This window comes from Phyllostomus hastatus, unplaced genomic scaffold (assembly GCF_019186645.2).
Source record: "Phyllostomus hastatus isolate PE091 unplaced genomic scaffold, TTU_PhHast_1.1 phas_contig_150, whole genome shotgun sequence".
Lineage (NCBI taxonomy): Eukaryota > Metazoa > Chordata > Mammalia > Chiroptera > Phyllostomidae > Phyllostomus > Phyllostomus hastatus.
Window position 1 is genome coordinate 14057609 of NW_025333611.1, and position 22790 is coordinate 14080398.

At 45.3% G+C, this 22790-nt stretch overlaps 1 protein-coding gene across 4 annotated transcripts in view; it reads left to right on the forward strand.

The window, feature by feature from the left end:
• Positions 1-22790, forward strand: part of EBF1 (EBF transcription factor 1) — a 378394-nt gene that overhangs the window by 240147 nt on the left and 115457 nt on the right. For 2 of the 4 annotated variants that reach the window (XM_045826138.1, XM_045826149.1), the window contains exon 8: positions 11409-11550. In XM_045826138.1, the coding sequence (XP_045682094.1) occupies positions 11409-11550 (142 nt within the window). The remainder of the gene's footprint in view (positions 1-11408; positions 11551-22790) is intronic. The other 2 variants (XM_045826160.1, XM_045826169.1) reach the window with 1 other exon arrangement.

The following is a 22790-nucleotide window of genomic DNA, read 5'->3' on the forward strand; positions in this document are numbered from 1 at the left end:
AGAGCTTGACTATGTTCTTACTTTAAGGCAATACGGAATAAACCTTGTAGAAAATCTGGTACAATCTTTTTTTTTTTTTTAATTTACAATGGATGTTTTCTTTTGAAATCCCCAGGCTGCGGTTAGGGTAACAAACTTGCTTAAATACAACAGTAGATACAGGCTTCATTCAGGGCTCATGGGTGTGGGGAGGTGCAGAGGAAGGGGGAAGGTGGAGTTAGGGATGGAAACAGCTCACTACAGGGAGAAATTCACTGCAACTAAATGAGCCCGTTTCTTCCTCTTGACACTAAAAAGATGCTAATGTCACAGAACTGTTAAAACCGTGTCACGGGTCTGGTTTTGAACTGACAGGAGCTAGACAATTCAAGGTTAAGATTTAAATCCTTATCAATAGCTTTCCTTGTTGGGGCTGGCAGAGTGAGCATGGTGCGGGGAGGGAGGAGAATTGGGTACAAGCTGTTATCATAGCAGACGCCAAATACCTGGAGGCTGTGAGGTAGAGTGTACATTTCCAAACCCATCTTATCTCTCCAACAAAGTTTTTCCGTAGGCTATAAATCCATATCTCTGTATAAATGTTAGATCTACGACTACATATGAATATAAATGTGAGACAGACTCCTTCATTCGCGTGTGCGTGCACTCAGTAGTATTTATGGATGTGGTAGGTGGTGAGTACATTGTGATGAACAAGAAGGGCAGAGCGTTTGTCCTAATGAAACTTGCATTCTAGTTGCGGTCTATTACTTAGGATAATACTAGCTGCTATAACAAATAGACCAAAGAATATATAATGGCTCATGCACCACGAAAGGTTATTTCTTGCTCACATAATGGTGCAAGGCAGGTGTTCCTGTTGATGAGAGGATCTTGTCCAGGAAGTGGCATGGGGAACCCGGGCTCTTTGGTGTCTCTGCTACCCTTTAGGACCTAGTGGTCTCCGCCCACTCAGCCGAAGGCTGCAGAGTGCAGAGAGGGGGCATATGCACTTCTTAAACCCTGGCTTTAGAAGTGATCCTGGGCAAATCTGCTCACGCGCCGCTGGCCAGGAGTCTGTTATGTGGCTGCATATAATAACCAGGGGAGGTCTGCAGAAGTCTAGAAGAGAAAAAGTGGGTGTTTACAGAATAATTACCATCAGCTTCCGCAACGTGTACGAATTGATAATGGCAAATCATTGACAATTATAATTATTGCTATAAAGAAAATTAAACAGGAGATTATGAGAGAGAATGACAGGGTGGCATGGGCAGTGGGAACCTACGTTAAGGTAGGTGACCAGGGAAAGCTTCTGAGGGGATAGCATTTAAGCTCAGAGCTGAAGGGTGGGAATAAGTCATCCCATCCCAAGAAGAGTCAGAAGAATCTCCTGAGCGGAGAGAACAGGCGGCCCTGAGTTCTTTTTTACCTGGAGAGAGAAAGTCTTCTTTCACTTCGTAGTCATTGGGAGTGTGGGGCAGAAAATATGAGGAGAAACCACCAGATTGTTCACCCCAAATTCCCACCAAAAATGTGCTCTTTAAAAAGATGACATGGCAAGTGACATTAAAAGGCAACTCTTTGCCTTTTTTTTTGGTGAATTCTATAAATTTTGGAGGATCCTTCTTTGTTCAGAATCATAGGATATCATTAGAGGATTCTTAAAATACATGCCCAACCTCTGCACATTTGGTCTGTTTGGAAAGGCACTTAGATAACGAAGGAAATGTTCTCACTCCTTTTCTTTCAGCTAAAACGTCCCACTGTCCCCCACCCCCTGCCTTATATTGTTTTGACAAACAGCTCATCTCGCAATTTAATTCTTTACCAACAGAACGCTAGGGGCCCGAGCTGCAATCACTCTGCTCATGCAGAATAATTTCAAGATGCACCACGCTGATTAATTATACTGAAAGCAGCTCTAATGATAGTTTCAGAATACAGGATTAATTCACATAACATGGTAAATACAAATGGTGAATTTTCAACCCAATATATTAAACCATTAGGGCTTATTGGGCAAATATGTATCTTGGCAGGAGCCCTATGCTGGGCCTCGGCAAAAAAAATATAAATAAAAAAGGCATCACCGAGAAGGAGTCCTTATGAACTGGATTTGTTGACTGGGAGCTCTGCACTTAGAGGAAACAAATTCCTATATTACATAGAGTCGTTATTGGAAACAAAAAGTAAAATAAAAGAGAGATGTAAAAGTGTGTGGTTTGATCAGCGTTGCCAATGGATATTGGTTCTGCGGATGCCAGTACTTATTAGACTTACCAACAAAAGGTATTATTGTTCTTTCACTTTTTATGTTGTAACAGACAGAGCTCTTATTATGTGGAAGACAGTGGACTACTCAGTGTTTTTCATGCATTATCTTACTTATTTTTCTGCCGCTCTTTCTCTTGTTTACTTTGCTCCAGACGAGCACGCATACGCCAGCCTCTCTTCTCCCTTCCCCTCGCTTTCCCAAGTACCCTCAACCCGTTCCTGCCTCAGGCTCTCCGCTCTTGCCGGCCGGTCTCCCTGGGACATGCTCCCCCTTCCTCAAATGGCTGGATACCTCTTATTACTCAGATTTCAGCTGAAACGTCCCCGTCTCACTCGATCAAAAACAGCTCCCACCTAGGTACCACCCTCCCCATTTTATTTTCTTCTTAGAACTTTTAACGCCCCCAAATGGGCTCTCATTGCTTATTCACTTATTGTCTGAAAACCCCATTCTGCCCCTGAGGAGAACTAAGCTAGGTGTGGGCAAATACTTCATCTGTCTTGCTCATTGCTGCTTCTCCCATACAGAGAATAACACCTGGCACATAGTAGGCTCACGACTCATTTCTATGATTAAGAGACTTATCTAAGGTTACAGACTAGTAAGTGATACAGTGGGGATTCAAACTCAGGGTAGTCCTATCCCTGGAATCTGAGCTGTTGACCAATAGACTTTTTTCTTGCTTCCAGTTTCAACATCCACGTGCCGTGGCCCATTGGTAGAGAGTGCACACACATGCCAATGCTGTATGTTTTGGCTCACTGCTGCTTAAGATGGCTAGAGGGAACACGTACATGAGAGCACCCGTTAAATGCCAATGACACCATCAAGAGTCATCAAAAGTATCCTGATCCAGAGAGGGAAAGACAAGGTTCAGATCACTGATGAACTTTTCATGTCTAGCATGTGTCACGGGCCCAGATTAGTTTAGCATAGGTGCCTAAGGATTTAAAAAAAAAAAAAAAGACCTGTTCTGGTCTTCCTGTTCAAAGAAGAGATATTTTTGCCTTGAGCCTTGAAGTGTGGATTTAATTCACTCGCTCGCTCCCGACTCCAGCAGTTTCAGTCCATTACATCCTGTAGGTTCACGCGTCCTCCATAATTTTTAATGAGTTATTTGGGATCTCTCAGCCAGACAGGAACTAGCAATCAGGCAGGTTTTAGAGAATATCTCATTCCATATCAGTGAAGGATATTTTAAAGGACAAAGTTAATGAAGACCTTACTGCGGCAGACCATTTTTATGTAAATAATACGTAAAGTGTGGTCGGTCACATAGACCCCAGAGATGCGAACTGGAAGGTACCAGGAGGGGGGATAGAGGGGGCCCGCGGCTGTCGTCGGCGAGAACAGGACCTGACGTCTGGAGGTTTTCCTTCAGGCTTGCCTCTGCTCTTAATTTGTCCTATGACCTTGAGGATGTTTCCAAGCGTCTTGGGCCTCAGTTTTTCAAGCTGTAAGAGGAAGTGTTGCGCAAATGTGCAGTGTCATAACTACTGAGGATTTCTTTTGCTGTTTTGGCTGACAAACCTTACGCGATGACATATTTGTCAACCTAATGGCATTTATGGAGTAAGACCCACCCTCTATTGTAACCTAATTGAAGCCACGTGAAACTACCAAGTCAGAGCTTCTCGTGTGCATGAGATAACTAGTGTTTCCACATGGAGGTGACCCAACCCCACTGGAACGAAGGGGAATGAGTGGAGGCTCCAGTGCACAGCACTTGAGTTTGGGTTCCCGCTCTGTGGTGTTGTCCCCGTGACTCCCTTTGAAAACTCTTACTTGGAAGCCCCTAGGTTGGCTGACCTCTTGGGTCTCCTGTGACTACTCTCTGTCTCTAATGGGTGCCTCAGCAGACAGGCAGAGTGGAGAGTGGGGGCTGTGTGGGGCTGAGGGTAGAAGTTGGGTGGAATAGACGTTATTATGTGGAGCAGTTTTAGGGTTACCCAAAAAGTGAGGTCAAGTACAGAGAGCTCCCACAGTCTCCCTCAATTCCCTCCTCCCCGTTTCTCTTAGTAACACCTTACATGAATGTGGTGTAATGCACTCCTGTGTATAATGTGCACCCGTGTTTTAGGACTAATTCCCATATATAATGTTAATCCTTATTTTTCCCTCAAGAATTTGGGCAGAACAGTGTGCATTACACATGGCAAAATATGGTGCATTTGTTACAGTTGATGCACTAATATTGATAGATTATTGTCAACTAAAGTTTATAGTTTATACCAGGGTTCACTCTTTATATTATGTGTTCTACGGATTTGGACAAAGGCAGAATGTTATGAATCCACCACTGAGTTGTCATCTAGAACGTTTCACCTAAAATTCCTTGTGCTCCACCTATCCGTCCTTCCCTGTCACCTCTCAATCTCCTGACAGCCACTGATCTTTATCTTCTCCCCATGTGCCTTTTCCAGAATGTTGTACAGTTGGAATCGTACAGTACGTAGCCTTTCCAGATGGGCTGTGTTCATTAGCCATATCCATTTAAGGCTCCTCCATGTCTTTTCATGGCTTGATAGCCCATTTCTTTTCGTGGCTGTGTAATAGTCCCTTCTGTAATTCACCAGTTTTGTATCTCCTTTCACCTTTTGAAAGACATCTTGATTGTGGATGCCTTTTATTTAGTTGAATTCTTACTGATATAATTGTAGATTCTCATGCAGTTGTATGAAATCACATAGCATGATCCTGTGTACCCTTTACCTAAGTCCTCAATAGTAACATGTTTTAAAACTACAGTATATGACATTGCACTGCGTAATTTTATGCAGGATATGAATACTGATACATCTCCCCACCTTATTCAGATTTCACTAGTTTTCCTTGTAGTGGTTTGTGTGTGTTTAGTTCTCTGAAATTTTAGGATGTGTAGGTCTGTGTATCTGTCACCATAGTCAAGACAGTGGGCATTTCCATCACTGCAAGGACCCCTCTGTTGTCTTGTATGGCAGCCACCTCCTCCTTCCCTCCCTCCTTCCCTCGCCCTTGGCAAACGCTGATCTGTTCTCCATTCCTGAAATCTTGATATTTCAGGAATGTTAAGGAAGTGGAATCATGCCGTGTATTAGTTTGCTATAGCTGCCTTAAAAAAATGCCACCTACTGGGGCTCTTAAAAATGGAAATTTATTTTCTTGCAGTTTGGGAGGCTAGAAGTCCAAGGTCAAGGTGGAGCAGGGTTGGTTCTTTCCCAGGCCGCTCTCCTTGGCTCACAGATCTTCCCCTTCTCACTGCGTCCTCACACGGTCTTCCCTCTTCGCCCTCACCTCGCTGGTGTCTGCGTGTCCAAATTTCTTCTTCTTAGAAGGACAGCACTCAGATTAGACTAGGGCCCACCCCAAGGCCTTACTTTAACTCAGTCACCTTTTTAAAGGCTCTATTTCCAAATATATTCACATTCTGAGGTACTGGGAGTTAGGATTTCAACATACCAGTTTTTTTTTTCCTGTTTTTTTTTTTTAAATATGTATGTATGTATGTATGTATGTGTTTATTTATTTAGAGTTTTGGCAGGGGAACACCCTCCAGCCCGTAATATGCAATATTTAACCTTCGATACTGGCTTTTTCCCACTTGGTGTAGTTCTCTGGAGATTCATCCAGAGGCATCAATAGTTTGTTTCTTTCTCTTGCTGAGTATTATTCCGTGGAATGTGGCTCAATGGCTCTTCATTTCACACAGTCAGAGCCAGTGCATTTAATGCCTTATGTGATGGGCCCTCAATTACCGCAAACATAGAACAAGCTGGACCCAGAGACAAGGAAGCCATGTGAAGACCCACGTGAGCGTTCATTCCCTTGCACCGAGTCACCATCTATCAGCAGCGAAAGCCAACATTGATCCTTTTTTAAAATAGTCATTTAGAATTAACTTATTTAAGTTGTTATATTTTCGAGGGAGTGCTTATTACCAAGATATTCTACATTTAAACATCAAAGATATTTTCATGGTCTAATCTTTCCCCTGATTTTATATGTGTCATAGAAATGTTTGAAGATATAGGCCCCAACTCTTTCTGATGGCTTCGGTCAGAACCCTTGCTCTCACGCGAGCTGCTACTTTCATTAGTGTGCTCCTCCACCCGTGACTGAATGCGGCTGCTTGTGTCTCTTTGCAAATCTGCTCATGAGACGGAGATTATGGCTCACGGATCTCAGATAATGCAGTTGGGACCCACACGGTCTCCTGATATGAGGGAAGAGGGACAGCCCGAGGAAGACGGCGGGGAAATGCTAACCAGCAACAAAACTCCCAGGGAACTCTCTTTCCTGTGAAATATTGGGAACACTAGACTGACTTGATAAGATGGCTGATTTATAGACTGTTCTCAGAGCAGTAACAGTTTATTGAGTTTCAAGACTGGAATAGAACAGGCTAAGATGTGGATGGGTTCTAGAAAGCACAAATACAAAAACCAGTGAAATTTGCTGTTCACAGGAGGCCTAAATTATATAACGATGTGTGGTGAGCACAGAGGTCTTTCAGATGGTTTCATTGTCCGGCTGATAAACCAGTGGACACAGAAGAAATAATTTCAGTATCTTTTTATTTTAAATAATAGTTTCTGCCAGGTGCTGTTTATGGTCACCCGGAGGCTTCGGGCCGTCAGCCCACCACCGCCTCTAGAACCTTCTGTTGAGCATCACCAACATCTTACCAGCAACAGCTCTGCAAGTTCTGTTCGCAGTGTTTGCTGAGTGCTCAGTGCGAACCAGGAGCAGCTCTAGGCATTTGGAAAAATGTCAACCTCACTGTACCCTTATGAGTTGGGTATACTGTTATTTCCCTCTGAGCCCCAGGGACACTGGGGCATAGACAGGTTACGCTCACCTGGTTAAAATCACATCAACCAGGAGAACCTGGGAATCAAGAATCAAAAATTTTGTGTCGATTTTTTTTCCCAATTCTAAATAGAGGAGGGTAAATAGTAAAAATAATACCTTTTAGGAGTATCTAGATCCAGGATGTAGCAGAGAAGATTCTGAACCACTGAGACGAGGCAAGAAATCGAAAATATCGGCGTAAAATCCCCCAAGTCCAGGGGGAGCTGCAGACTTCTCTTCTGCCCTTTTTATTCCCGGACACCAAACACCTTTACCTGGAGGGTGGAACCAGATGGAGGTTTCCATGGAACACACCGGGTGTTCATCAGCACGTCTCTGGATTGCTGTATTAAAAAGTCATGCCCTTGTCCCAAGTAGAAACTTGATTCCAAAAAAGTATACATGTACCCGACCCTAAACATGTGCACTTAAACTAGTATTTAATCCAGGAGACATAACTTGGGCATCCTAGAGAATACATTTGAACAGTCTGTTTCAGAATGATTCTACAGCCGCACCGCCCCAACAGAACACCCTGCAGTGACGGGCATGCTCTGTATCTGCCCCGTCCAGCGTGGTACCCTCCAGCCACAGGTCACTACCCGCTCCTTGAAATGCGACCGTGGAGACTCAGGAACAGTGGAACTTTCAATTTTACGTAAATGGTTTAAATTTAAATAGCCCTGTGTGTGGTTACTGTGTGGGACCATGCAATGCTAGAGACTTAAGATTTGATCCTGACAGATATCCTAAAATTCTAAACACACTTGTCCTTCACATTCCCTTCCTGACTCTCTCTGGGCAGGAGAATGAAGAAGTGGGTAGAGAGGGAAGGGAAGGGGTGGTCGAGTGCAAACGTAAAATCATTTTCCATGTTTATCTGTCCCAACATCAAGCTGTGCTTTGTTGACAAAATTTGGGAAGGTTGAAGAGTTGGCAGGCCTGCCTGTCCCTTTGCCTGCATGAACATGTCAGCGCCTCATTAATCTTGTGTTAAACTGTGAGGGCCCTTTTCCCTCCTACCACGGGCCTATTTTTTAAAGGACATTTCGGTGCCCTTTTGCATTTTGCAGTTAGATTTTTTAAAAAAAATTTACCACTTGCTCTGTGGGTTACTTGAAGCATATATTTTCCTTAAATACATCCCGGTCATTTGCAAATTGGAATGAGAGGAATTATTTTGGGGATAAGGAAGTTAAAATGTATTGTGTCATGAGTTTTTGAGGAATGTCCTTGGTGTTTATTTTCTTAAAATTAAAAGCATGATGAGTCTCTGTGTGATCTTTCTCCAGTTTGTATTAGTCTCGCAATGAAATGATTTTTATCACATATGTGGTCTTGGTGCTTCTTCTCTTTCCAAGAAAAAAGACCTAGAAGTCTTTTTTAGACATAGAAGTATAGTATTTTCTCCCTTAACAGTTTTTGTCATTTCAGTTCAGTGTAAGAATTAGATGAAAATGTCTCTAAATGATACTGAATATTTTAAGCCTTCAGCCTGCAGTGCTTTGTCTTCCAGGTGCGTGGTGATGAATTGTTATTGCTTTTTTTTTTTTTACTCTGAAGGCAGACATCTAGAATAACCACTTTCTGTATTTCCTGACACTGGAAACAGTTACCGTTTGGATTCCTTTTATAGTTTCTTACCCTAACGACTCCAGTGACCACTCAGTTGTGGTCTCGTAGTAAATCACAATTTCTTTGAAAGAGCCAGCTCTGTTATATAATTGTAGATGTCCCACGAAGTCATCTCCCCGACTGAAAAGAAAAGCAAGTTTCTGTGGTTGCAAATAATATGGACTCTGTTCCCGCACATAAGATTCTTTGAAAATAAAAGAAGAGACCATTTTCTTCCCCTCTCCTCCTCCTCTCTCTCCTTCTCTCTCTCCCTTTAAAGCGGATACAACTGATGAGACACACACACACACACACACACACACACGTGTACATACACACACACAAGCTTTGGGCTGTGTCGGATCTGGTTGGTCAATCATGAAGAAAGCAAAACACCACTCTGCGCACGTAGCCTTGGGACTTACCTCCTCCCATATCTGACTTGCCCTAGCTGGAATTTGGGGTTTCACAATGACTAAGAATCGTGCTCTTAGTTGTTGACTTGGCGTTTTGATAGAGTGAAAAAATAAATAAATAAAACCAGGGGATGGCCCAGCTGCTGCTGGAAGTCAAGGTGAGGACCCTGAGGGAGGATTTAGGGGACCCCTAGAAGCCCCACCCATGCAGTCATCCTGGGAGGCAGGATGACCCGTAGGCCTGGGTCCTGGGTCTCTGCCTCTGGGTCTGAGAGAGCCTAGGGCACAGGTGGGAAACACGAGGCCCGCGGGCCGAATCCAGCCCTCCACCTTGTTTTATCCAGCCCGGCACCTTGTTTCTACCCAGTGGCAGCACTGAGTTCTTGCTTAACTGTTAAGGAGTAGTTACATTTATACGGTCCTAAAATTACTTTTGGCCCTTTGAAGGCAACCACGAGGCTGATGGGGCCCCCGGTGAAAATGAGTTTGACACCCCTGGCCTAGGGGCTTGGTGTGAGAATCGGAGCCTTGGGTGGGCAGAAACAAGGGTCTGGAAGAAAAAAAAATCAGCCGGTCAAATCAACCCAACCCCATGATTCTGTCCAGGAGCTGTGTGTTCACAGCCTGCAGCTCCTTGCCATCTTTGAGGCGGGGGCAAGGAAGCGGGTGGGGTGGGCAGAAAACCAGCCATATTTTGTCAGGATACTTTTAGGTCACAGCGGGGAACACTGGGACTTCTGGGTTTGGCAGGCACTGGTCGGGTTGGGGACCACAAAGGGGGCCGCTTTGTCAGGCAAGGCTGACTGCAGGCCAAGGCCAAGGCCAAGACCCAGCAGTTTCCCCTCTGCCCAACTCAGGTGACGAAACTGTGGCATTGCCCAAGGCTCTAGAATTTTTGTTGCCTGCTTTGGCCCACTCGGAGAAAAGGCTCCCTCAGAAACTGGGGCCTCAGGATGTGCCAATCCTTGTGAAGCGTTTCACCTCTACGGAGGCTACTGCCTCTCAAAACCAAGAACAATTAAGGAGCGAGTCTTTCCAAGCAACTGGGGAATTGAGCAAAATAAATCAGAAATCCTCAGCCTTGGCTCTGGAGGTTCGCCTCATTATGAGAGCAGATCTATTAGCCCTCTTGCCATTGTCTTTCATTTCTCAAGTGAGGTGATTCTAATTAAATTAATCTGCATGTCAATCTATCGGTGATCAATCAAAGAGCCCGAGGTCCCCCCTGTGCTGCAGGGTGCTTGCGGCTGACAGGGGCTGATAATGGAGGAAGAAATAAACTGTCGAGCAAAGTTAATTAGTCAACATAATAGGTGGATTAAACGGGAGCTGGTTGATTGCTGTTTCCCTGTGTCAAAGCATGAGGTGGAAGCCGAAGCTGCAATTACAGACAATTATTATATTTGGTTGTAAGAGGTCACATGAATAAACATATCTCTGTGGGTTTCAGTTTTAATCCTCTCCCCCATTTAATATAAGGAGAAGTGTAGGTCATTTCTTCTCATTGTTTTAGTCAAAATTCTGCAGAAACACCTTGGCCGTGTCCCTGCTGGCAAACTGAGTTCAGAGTCAGTTTTTGAGGCGGCCAGGGTATCTGAATCGTACCTTGGACCAGGGCCACCAGTTTTTTGTTTTTTGTTTTTGGCTTTGATACACAGATCTAAGACCCTTACGGAGCAGGGAGGTTTTGGGGGAGTAGCAGTGGTGGTGGGGATGGTGGCAAGGGGGGCTTTGGTTGATGAACGGAACTCACATGGGAAGGAAAAAGTACCAGAAACTGCCAAGAAGACAGACAGGAGAGAAAGCCGCATCCCAGCTCCCACGGAAGCCTCTCTTTCTCGTTTCTCTCTCCTCTTAACCCTGACACGTTGGGGGTGGGAGGAGAGGGGGATATTTTAAAGATTCAAAAGATTTTTTATTTGCATGATCAACTGTGATATCTGCTTCAGTGTCTAAACTGAAGGGTAATTTAGGTGAAACACAACCACCCTTGTGTAAAAAAAATATGCTAATAAAGATCCTCTTGTTAAAATTATGGTTAACAGTGTACCTTCTGCTGTATAACTATAAACTGTGCAATTTTACTTAAAACTGCATCAAAAGCGTTCCATGCCAAAGACCCACTCATCAATAGCTCCTCTTGTTAGACTTGTACAACATAAGCACCAGTTATTATGTGAAATAGCTATGCAATTTTCTTCAGCTCCCAGCTGTTATTTATTTAACTTGAGTTTATTACCCTCCATGCTTTTACATTAAAATGTTCATTCATTTCTCTCTTCCGTCTCCAGGTCGTGGTGTCTACGACAGTCAATGTGGATGGCCATGTCCTGGCGGTCTCTGATAACATGTTCGTCCACAATAACTCCAAGCACGGGCGGAGGGCTCGGCGGCTTGACCCCTCGGAAGGTACGCCCTCTTATCTGGAACATGGTAGGCGAATCATTTTCATTGGTTGGCATTGCTACTTTAACTGTGAATGTGTTTGGTTTCTTTCTTCCAACTCCACCCCATTTTCTACCCCATTTCAAATGTCAGACGCCCTGCTGGAGAAGATGGGTGCTGAGTAGTTACACACAGGGAGATGTGCCTGAGTCCCGTCCTTTCTTGTTGCACAGTTTTCTGCACTGGGCACGGCTGGTGTATCTTTCCTTTTTGGTGAGAGACAGAGGGAGACCTGGACCACTGCTTTATGTTAAGCTTCCCCTTCACTGACGAACAAAGGCCAAAGCAGAGCAGCAAAAATCAGGATACATTTTGAGCCTTACAATTCACTTGTTTGTATAATGGACTCCATTCTCCTTACACTCCTTTTGGTGTATCTCTGCGACTACATATTTGACTTCATTTGGGGATAAAATCCAAAGTCTAGGTTGGAGACACTTTCCAAATAGGAAGCCTGAACTAAATGTTCCCCTTGCCCCATGCAGACCCCTCCCCTCAACACCACGTGGCAGAAGAGCCTGCTTTCCGTAGGTAGACTTTGGTGGGGAGAAATCACCAAATTTGTCTTGTAGTTTTGGCTAATCAGTTGTGCCTTTGAGAGGCTGGGAGGAAAGTGGATAAAAATTTGAGTAAAGAAAAGTGAATGCCATTCGAAGGAACCATGGCCCACTTGAGTGTGTGTCTGGATGTTTTCAGAGCTACTTGTGTACGTAACACCTGAGTCCATACTCCCACCTGGCCATCCACCCATTATCAATGCACCACCCCTCTGTCCATCTGTCCATCTACCCATTATGTTACCTACCATCCACCCATCCATTCATCAATACCCATCTTTCATCCATCCATCCATCCATCCATCCATCCAAGAAACAGTAACTGAGTCTGCTGGATGCCAATCACCACGCTAGATTTTCTCCAGTCTCCTCGAATAAACTCTCAGCTCATTTTCCTACCTCATCTTCTGGTGTGTTAGGTCAGCAGGATTCTTGTTAGAACGCTACCATACAAACGAACACCTGATGGCCTGATTTTCCATGGGCCTTGAGCCGCCCGTGATATATAGTTCATGAGGCAGAAGATTCCCTTTCCTGCCAGCATCCCAATTCAATGAACACACTACTATCATCATTTTTTTGTCTGTTTTTTTTTTCTGTGCTTAAGGAATACACAAACTGCACTTTTTATTAATTAGCCAGATGCAACACTCTTAGAAGGGCTTCTTCCCCACACCCAGTTTTGCTGTCCTTTTAAGGTAAACCATCATCTTTCAAAAGCTGCTGCTTTATGGTTTCATTAGCACTGAGACGGATGGATATTACTTTTTGCAGGAGGCCATTTGAAACACTTGCTCATGATTATACTCACAGTTCCATTTCTGTACTTAGAATTATTCTGATCCTCACTTTATAGTAATATTGCCTTTTTAATACCGTTGGAGTCACTTAAGGCATTATATGACTGGAGATGTTTGGGTAAAAGGAAGAAGGAAAAGATAGGGAAATGCTCACTGGCACACGTTGGAGAATGCTGGCTTAAAAGCTGATGTCTCCACTTGGACTGTGACCAGTGCGTTCTTGTCCTGTCTGGGGACACTCTTGACTGTCCCTTTGAAATGTGCCGGTCATGGGCTCATGGTGTTGAAGTGCGCTCCAGGTGCAGACCTCACTCGGCTCTTATTCCCCGCCTTGGGAAGCGGGTGAGAGTGCGCACGACGCCAGGCCGGTCCTCCCTCCCCTGGAGAAACCCACCACAGACCAGCAAAAACAGCCTGGTAGGAAGGATGCCTTTTGGCGTGGAGGTCAGGAACATTATTTTGCAACATGAGGTATTGGAAAGAGTCAGAAAACCTAAATTCAGTTTGTAGTTTTACCTCCACCCTTTGTGTGACCTTGGACAAGTCAATTTACCTTCTGGGATCCTTAATCTTCTTATTGGCAAAACAAAGGTGACGATCTGCAGGGTGAGGGAGGGGGTGAAAGATGGGTGTCTTGGCTGAGGGCAGGTCGCACACATTGGGGAAGTGGGCTGGGTGGAGGCTGCGGAACCAGGGCGAGTTCACGCTCTGCCGCCCAGCCCCTGGCAGCTGTCACCGTGGGGAGTGAAAGCCTGGTGGGGCCATGTGTTCCATTTTGGCAAGAATTAAAACTCCCCTAGTTTTTAATTGTTGGTAACTAATTACAAAATTTGTAAACCCTGAAGACATCAGGGTGTGGCGGGACTCAATGAGCAGGAAGATAGCCCTGGGCTGACAATTTGCATTTTCTAAGCTTCCTCCCAGCGCAAATATTCTCACCTCTAGGTGTAAGTATTAGTATTTCTGCTGCGATGTCCTATTAGTCTAAGTTCTAAGGACAACAGTTTATGCCTCTGCTCCAGTTTACTGGTCCACAAATGACCATTAGCTTATTATTCCAGAGCATGATAATGTCTCACTATTTATTAATGGTTGATCATCATCGGAGAGGTGGGTATGTTCTTCCTCCTTCCGCTAGGGGGCCTCCCTCTGTCCAAAGCCTCACTTCCCTTCTCTCCAGAAGGATAAAAGGGTAGACACCTCCTTCAGGTTCTTAGTAAGGACAGCAACATGGAAATCTGCTTCTCTGTCGAATGAATCAGCCAACCAGACATAATAACCACCCACTCATGGAGACACTTCAAGCTGATAACCACATAAATATCTTCTCAGCAAAGGGTGACTGTGGGCTCTTTCATGGGTGATGCTAATTCACGTTGAGTTGGGGTATGGTAATACTTTATCTCACCCTTGAAAAATCCTACTTGAAACTGTCCTTTTTAAGACTGACAGAACCACGCCCCCCAGCCCTCCACTCCCATACCCCTACCTCCCAACTGCTGCTGCATAGTGAGACCACCAAGTATTTTCACCCCTCAGGTGATCTGTAAGAAACTTCCTTTTCCCTCATTCTGGGCTTTTTTACCATCTCATTTACAGGTAGCCCAAATTATTTTGAGCTACTTGGCACATCTCTATTTATATCCTGCTTGTCAGACAGTCAGAGGAAAGCTCCCTTTCGTGGCTCAATCTTCCTGCGTCTAAGAGAAATAGAGACCGTGCTTGACATTCATGCCATTTCCCTGCGTGACCCACGGACTCACAAACCTTTGTGCTCAAATAACTGTCCCTGTATTTCAAGTAGGAGCGTTGGCAAAGGCAAATTTATCCCCTAGAATCCTGTGTGACCCAAAGAGGGTGACTCCCTGTGCACTGTCGCTCATGGTAATTGCTCTCCCCCTATTTTTTTTTCTTCATTCATAAATACTGAGATTTTCTTCAGCTGGGTATTTATGGGAGAGTTTAAGCTAGTGAGGTTTCCTCCTTAAGCAGTAGCTTTATGGAAGATGTGCAGCTGGGGAGAGAGGCAGCCTCAGGACGTAACTGCTGTCAGGGATTCGATTTTTGAACAAGCGTAGGCACACGGCCAAGGACCCTGAATTGTCACCAGCCCGCCTCAGTAATGGACAGCTCTGGCTTGCGTGCCCGTCCTGCCTTCCCATCACTCGGGCAAATTCCTGGGCCTGTGTGCTGGGGATTTTGAAAGGGCTTTGCAGAGTGTTCGTATCGTCACTGTTCTCCTGAGTTTCGGGCTGTGTTTACTTGAGTTGAAGGCCAATTGTGGCATCAGTTTCTCTGTTTTTTTCCCTCGTGGCAAAACGCGGTGCCCTCACAAAGCTATAGTGCAGAGACCCTGTCAGCTTGCATGTGCTAACGCTTTATTATCTAATGATCTAATATGCAACAAGGCAAAGAGCCGGAGCTCATCATCCTGACACAGAATGCCGGGAGAAGTGACTGAACTACTTTATGTACCATTAGCGCGAGCAGCTATGGTGAACTCACCGGCAGCGTTTATGCAAATGCCTGTGAATACACTCCAGTGGCTTTGTCAGGAAGCTGTCTGATGAGCAGTTTAAATGCTCATTTTTTAGGGGACCTTTTTTTAAAAAATTATTTTGATGTGCGTGCATTTTTCTTCCTCCCTCTTTTTTCTTTTCTCCACGCCTCTCCCTTTTTGGACTACTGGAGGACCTTCCCTGACCACTGAGGGGGTCTGAGCAGGCGGGGAGCCAGCAGTAGCCCTGCCCCAGAGTGGGGTTAAGGCCCCCCCCTCCCCCCGCCCCCGCTCTGCTGTTCTTCAGATTTGGGGATATTTGTTATTGCTATGCATTTGTGCAGTTTTCATATTTATTTGAAAAATTAGTAGAACTATTGTTAATCAAGAGTTCTTAGAAGATGAATATTTTCATGTTTGTGAGTTCTGACCTGAGGCCCTATTTGGTTTCTTGGCTCCAAGACAGATGCTTTAAAACACCCCCCGCTTTTGAAAATGGAAAACAATGGAAATTTAGCTTTTGTGGGCATCAGATATGAATGAATTAAATTTCCCTTCGAAAGTAATTATATGGATTGAGATGTGATGTAGACATGTGCCAGGACCCCAAAATAAGTCAAATCAAAACAGAAGTGGGGTTTGGTCAAACTAAAAATACTGCGTAGAAGAAAGAGTGGTGATAGAAGCACTGGGCCCTTCCTGCTGTAATTACTGCGTTAGAGAAATAGAGTCAGACTTTCCCCACCACCAGTCAGCTCTGACCTTTCCACTGGAGTGTGCCCTTCCAGCTGTCCCTGACAATATGGTGTTATTCTTGCTCTTTAGCATTTGACCTTCTTTAATCCTCTTGCTCCAGACAGAAGCAGTGTTTGCTTCCGTTGGTTGCCCCTGGGTATGCAGGCCCGTTGCCTCCCGGTGCCCAGCTGCACTTCAGTTTGTTGTTTTATGCACATGTGGAGAAAGATGGCTCAGCCTTGGGGAGATTAGTCCTTGAGAGGCAGCGCAGAGCCTCCAGCAGAAAGGAGAGGCCTCCGCTTCTCCCCTCTGTGCAATGAGGCCCTAAGACGTGGCCAGTAAGTGTCAGTTGGATCTATTAGACGTAGGATCAAGCTGGCCGACTGCAGAGCTGGATTCTGGTCCTGAATCTGCCTTCAACTCGCTGTGTGACTCTGGGAAGGTCACTTTGTGTTAGCAGCCTCAGTTTTGGATGTTTGCCATGAGACCAGTATTGGGTGATTGTTAGTCCTCCTGTTCGTATGTCTGTTTTTTTCTTGGTGCTCGGGATTGAAGCCGCGCCTCCCCGAGTCTGGCACCTACTTCAGGAGCTGCCTTTGGAGAAACAGAGCTTCCGGAGGACAGAGAAATCCACCAGTGATTTCTAGTTGAGCCTTTCTTTGGATCTGCAGCCAAGGAGTAAGGTGTCGGTACAGTGGACCTTAAATCGCACCTTCCTCCATTCATTCATTGAAGCACCCGCGGCAGGCCAGGTGCTAATCTGGGTATAGTGACATAAGGCAGACACAGTCCCTGACTTCGAAGAATTTATGATGTAAATAGAGATGAAAGATACTAAGCAAAACTTACAACTAACTCACTGGAGCTGTGCCCAAAAGAGGGACCATAAAAGGAGTGAGGAGGAGTAAGGTGCCAGGGAAGCCCTTCCATGAAGAAGTCACACTTATGCCCAAACCTAAAAGATGAGGAAGTTTGCGCCTCTGTCTAAACAGAGTAGACAAAGGCTGTTTAGCTTAAGTGAGCGAAGGAGCCAAAGGAGACTGGGGTGGCTCCTGTTGCCCCCAGCCACTGGGAGGAGGGCCGGAGATGCCAGCCACTGGGAAGAGGGCCGGAGATGAGGCTGGGGTGGCTGCCGAGGGCCAGGCCACACAGGCCCTGGTTGGGTGCAGATGTGAAGCAGTGCAGGGGACCAACCATCTGAACTCGGTTTCAATGACATGAACTGCTCCTGTGCAGTGAGAGCCCAGGGCAAGCCTGCTCCGAGTTGCTCGTGACTTTGCCCTCCCTGCCCGCCTTCAGAAGCTCACCAGGGAGTCGGCTGTGCCTCGAAGCTGTTTCCCGGTCACTTCTCATTCTATCAGTAGTGCATGTGTTCCAAATAGGAAGAAAGTCAAACACTTGAGAGTTCTTTTTCTAGGTGTTTTTGGCTTATTGGTTCACTTTTTCCCCATAACTAGCTTGGCAAGTGTTTACCTATTGACTTGTTTTGAACTTCTAGAGACTTACTTTTTTCAAGGCCTTTAGACTGCAGTTATTTGACCTGTGCAATGTATATTGCTTGTCTGACTCCCCCCCCACCCATAAAAAATTAAAATTGGGTGAGTGAGAATAAACTCAGCAAGGAGAAATGCACTCTCCCAAATTTCTCTCTCCTCTGCCACCACGGCCAGTGACTGAGTCCCAGCTCTTGCTGAGTGACGAGCCGTTGGAGAGTGGAAGGCCATCTCAGATATTTCCTAGGGACCTAGAGAGGGGTTGCCACCTGCTCCCGTGCACATAGCTCATTTTTGTCAAAATCCATTCAGTGCTCTTTGCACATGTCTGTGGTACGCTGGCTGGCTAGTGTGAATGCCAGGGGTTGCACACAGCTAAGTTGTTGCTGGGCTGCACAGGATGCTGGAACCCTGGGGGTCCACCCTGCTGCCCATAGAATTCAGGCTGGTCTAGGCTTGCAGGTGTCTCTGGGATTCCAAGGATCATGAGAAGGTCGTCTGTAAAATCTCTATAGCTTCTTGGCATAGGTGCATCTTCAAAACACAAGGGTGGAGGATGAATGATACAGAGCTTTACAGTTAGATGACCCTTCATGCAACTGGTTTGGGTGCAGGGCTCCAGCCAGGTCTCCTTAGCCAAGAACATTTTGATGAAGGCTCCAACTTAATCAGAAGAGTCTCAGCAGCATCTTTTCCTGAAGGTGGCATGTCACATCTTATCAATTGATTCTCCTACTTGAGAAAGCAAGACAGATGCAAAAACAGAACATTAAGTTAAGAATATCCAGATGTGTCATAAACTAGAGCGTGAAGGCCCCAGATTTGCAAGCATCAAATCAGACCTTTTTCTTTGAGCAGTTGGGAAGATGTCTTTTGTCTTCCCTTGCAATAGAAAGGATGTGGCAAGAAGTCAAATAATGAACAAGGGCGTGACGACTGATTTCAGTGTATCCCCTGAGTGATCCATAAAGCAGGTAACACCAGGTGTCCCAGCACAGGGGACCTGGTGGCCAGCAAGCTCTCAGCAGCAGGCAGATTAAAGAGTTCATGAGCCCCAGGTCACTGAGAAGCAGGTGACCTGCGTTACCCTTGTTTGGGTGTGACACTGCCAGCAGCATCGCTGACAAAGGAGAAACAGCGCTCAGACATTGCTGCCACGGGGTATATGTGTCCTTGCGTTGCTATTGCTGTTATTGTTGGACTAATACCAACTAGCTAGTATGGAGCATTTACTGTGGGCCAGCACTGTGATAATTATTTTTACTTAGATCATCTTATCAAATCCTTCCAAATCTAGTGAGCTATACTAATGATTATCCCTATTTTATAGACTAGAAAACTGGCCTTTAGAGAGGGTCTGTAACTTATTCCAACCCACAGAATCAGTCAGAGTTGGGTCTGGGACAGGACCCCAGGTCCACCTAACAGCATAGCTCCGTGTGATGGTAGCACTGAGAACAATGACAACAAACAGTCATCGAGCCCTTGTTATGCTGGCACACCATTGTAAGGTGAAGAAACTGAGGTTACTTTCCCTCTCCAGGTAAAGGAACTAGCCCAGAGATGTGCAGCAAATAAGCAATAGATGTCAGGTTCACACCCAGGGCCTCGGAGTCTGTGATTCCTCCCACTCACTCTACCCATTACGCTTACATTCTTTCCGCCTCCTATCCCACTGTCCTTATTTTTTCCACCACAAGGGAGGCAACTCTGCCAGTGTCTTAAATAGACCTTACAACAGTTAGGCCAGAGCCTATCTTTTTATCTTTGTTAAGGGGCATGCTGTGTATGTTTATGTTTACCTTACAGTTCATTTTCCCGCAATAACCTCGTTTTCCCCTGGCGATACCACACTGTGCTAGTCAAATCAAGAAAACGTTGGTTTTGTTTGATGACTGGTATGTTGTCTGTGGGGCTGGCAAGGTAAGGCGGAGGCTGGTGATATTTTATTTATTTGCAAGGATCTTCTAACCCATCTCTGTAGAAATCATATGTTGACCATATGGGCTCCCTGGCACGTATGCAAGGTAGAGATAAAGGAGAGCAGGGGGAAACCGTGCGATTGTGAGTTCAATGTCACGATACCGACAGTGTCCTTGTTAAGGTCCTGAAGGGTTACTGAGCCTCACGCGACAGATAACACAGGAAACTGATACGGAATTGGGGAGGCTGTTTTCTGGCAGGAATTTCTTGACAATCCCACCAACTGTGGGAAATTTCCAGTATTTGGTACTTGGTGTGGCCTAACGAATGAGTAAGCCCCACCTAGCGTATTGCAATGAGCACGAAGCTCGTGGGGGGTGGGGGAGGAGAATGGTGCTTTCTGCTTCTATTTTGGATAGAAATGGCAGACTTCTTTAAAGCCTAATTTTTAAATCTTCTATCAAGTTACAAAAGCATCACCATTCCAGATGGATTTATTTGTCTAATTGACTGTTCTAAACCAAGGGCCTCTTTCTACTTACCTGCTACAGGACTGTCCCTTACAGGAATGTCAGAGGATTCAGAGGAGGCGAATATGCGATGAAAGCTGCCCTGTTCTGGTCACAGATATTCGTAGGACGAGATATTTAGGGGCAGTGTGGACAGGAGTGGGTTTGAAGCATTTTTGATTGAACATACTCAGTTATGCATGCAGAACTAGATAAACCCAGAGCAGCGACACCACCTCGACCTCGAGTAGGTACTTTGATTTCTTTGGGCCTCAGTTTCCTCATCTAGTAAAGGGGTGGGGGGTTCAGTAGGGCCCTTTAAGCCCTGCTGATCAGTTGTTTGAACTCTGCTGGTTCTGTGAGAGGTCTCTCCCTGGAGGCGCCACTCACACACTGCCTTGGTGAGTGGCCCCCAGCATGATGGTCATTCCACAGGACAGGTCTAAGGCAGCTTTGCTTCACCTTGGGCGTTTCTGTAGGAGGTTCACCGTGGGTTTCAGGGGGGCTGGAAAAGCCACAGCGTGTGGGATACGGAGCCACTCTTGCCTTAGGGAGCCCAGATTGGACGTTCTTCTCTTTGAATTCCTTCAGTGGAGAGGGAGTAGTGGTGAATCCCCTTGATGTGGAGCAGTGAGCTTTCAAACTAGGTTTCCCATGTAGTATGTGAGATGGGGGGGAATGTTTTTAAAAAGTAAGTAAATAGCCCTGGTTGGTGTGACTCAGTGGATCAACCGTTGGCCTGCGATCCTAAAGGTTGCCGGTTCGGTTCCCAGTCAGGGCACATGCCTGGCCTGCGGGCTGGGTCCCTGGTTGGGGTCATACAAGGCAACCAATTGATGTTTCTGTCCCTCTCTCTCTCCCTCCCTTCCCATCTCTCTAAAAAAAAATAAGTAAAAACTTTAATAAATAAGTAAATATATTTATTTATATATATTAAATAAATATATATGCATAATGTAAGCATATGCATCTATGCTTACACAGTGCATAAGCAAAAAAATACAAAGCACATTGAAATCATGATCTCACAGCTATTATTGCTTAGGGCAAGGCTGAATTTATAGGGAAAGTAAGTTAATCTAAACAGAATCACAACTAAATAAGAAGTCACATTGTGAGGGGTGCTGAGATGCAGCAGAACGAGGGCTGAAGTTTGGGAAACACTGTTTCAGAGTTGTTAAGGGTTGGGGGAAGTAATAATTCTTTCAAGTCACCAGGAAACAGTAGGACCCTGGGAAACATTTTTTTTTGTCACATATTTTTAAAAAAATCTTTTTTAGTTCACTGTACCATTGGAATAGACTTGATGTCCTCATAGAATTTTAAACATCAAAACGTCTCCGGAGCTGTTAACTCTGTTTTTATTTTTAAACAAGTAGTGTCTGCATGTTAGAAAGGAAAAATTAGTGCAGAAAGGGAGGGTCTGAGTCAAGGGAGAGAATCAGCTGGGGTCCACCCGGGCAGCACATTATGATAATATATACGGAACCAGCTGGACACTGAGCAAAGCTGACACTGTGTTGTCAGGGGCAGAATCGCCCATCAATTTCCAAGATAGGATTTGAGTTCAAATGACAGAAAGAGCAGCAACTGTGTTGAAACTGATGCATGGGGGGAGGGGTGGGGCAGGCAGGAACCAGCCAGGCCTAAAAAGACAGGAAGTGCTGGTACCTCCGGAAGGGGGTGGCTCTGTTTTCTCATCTGGCTGCTACCCTTCCTTCTAACCTTAACATCTGTCAGCAAGATCCACCTGGGCCCTTGCATGGTGAGAGCCCACTGCAGGGGAGCTTACTGGTGCTAATTTTAACCCCCAAGGGAATGGAGTGTCTGAAGCTGGAATGGGGGCCAGCTTAGCCTGGGAAACCAGATGCCACAGAGCCACTGCCTGTGCTCTGAGGAAGCCCAGTGAGGGTGTAGTGGTGATTGTTAATAGGCACTGGAAGACTCCTCCATGTTTCAGCTACTCCATTTAGTGCTTAATCTCTTAACAACTCTCATCATTCTTCTTTCGTGCATGTGCTTATTCACCCATTCCCTCATTCATTTAGTTAACATATGTTTATTGACTTCCGCTGTATTAGACGTAGGCATGCAGGGACGAACAGGGCAGGGACAGTTGTTGACAGTGTGAGGTATATAGTTGTGTATGTGCCTATTTGTGTGTTGATATTAAGCAAATGATTGCACGTAGAATTGGGTGAAGTGCAATGATGGTATGCACTACAAAGAAGAAATATAGACTGCGAAAAGAGCTTTTTTAAAAATTTTTTATTTATTTATTTTAGAAGGGAGGAGGGAGGGAGAAAGAGGAGGAGAGAAACATTGATGTGCGGTTGCCTCTCAGGTGCCCCTTGTTGGGGATCTGGCCTGCAACCCAGGCATGTGCCCTGACTGGGAATTGAACCAGCGACCCTTTGGTTCGCAGGCTGGTGCTCAGTCCACTGAGCCACACCAGCCAGGGCTAAGAGGGCTTTAAATAAGGGGACTCGGCCAAGTCTGAAGAATCAGGAACACGTTTAAAATTTAAAATAAAAACGAATGCTATTTCATCAAGAAAAGAGGAAAGAGTTTTTTAGGCGAGGGAAAGCATGGCCAAAATTCCATGTGGGATGAAATATTAGAAGCTCGGGAAGGGCTAAAGGGGAAGGTATGTTAGGTCTGAGATCCATTTCTGAGAAGACAAATTTGGAAATTTCTCCTTGGTTGGTTCCTCT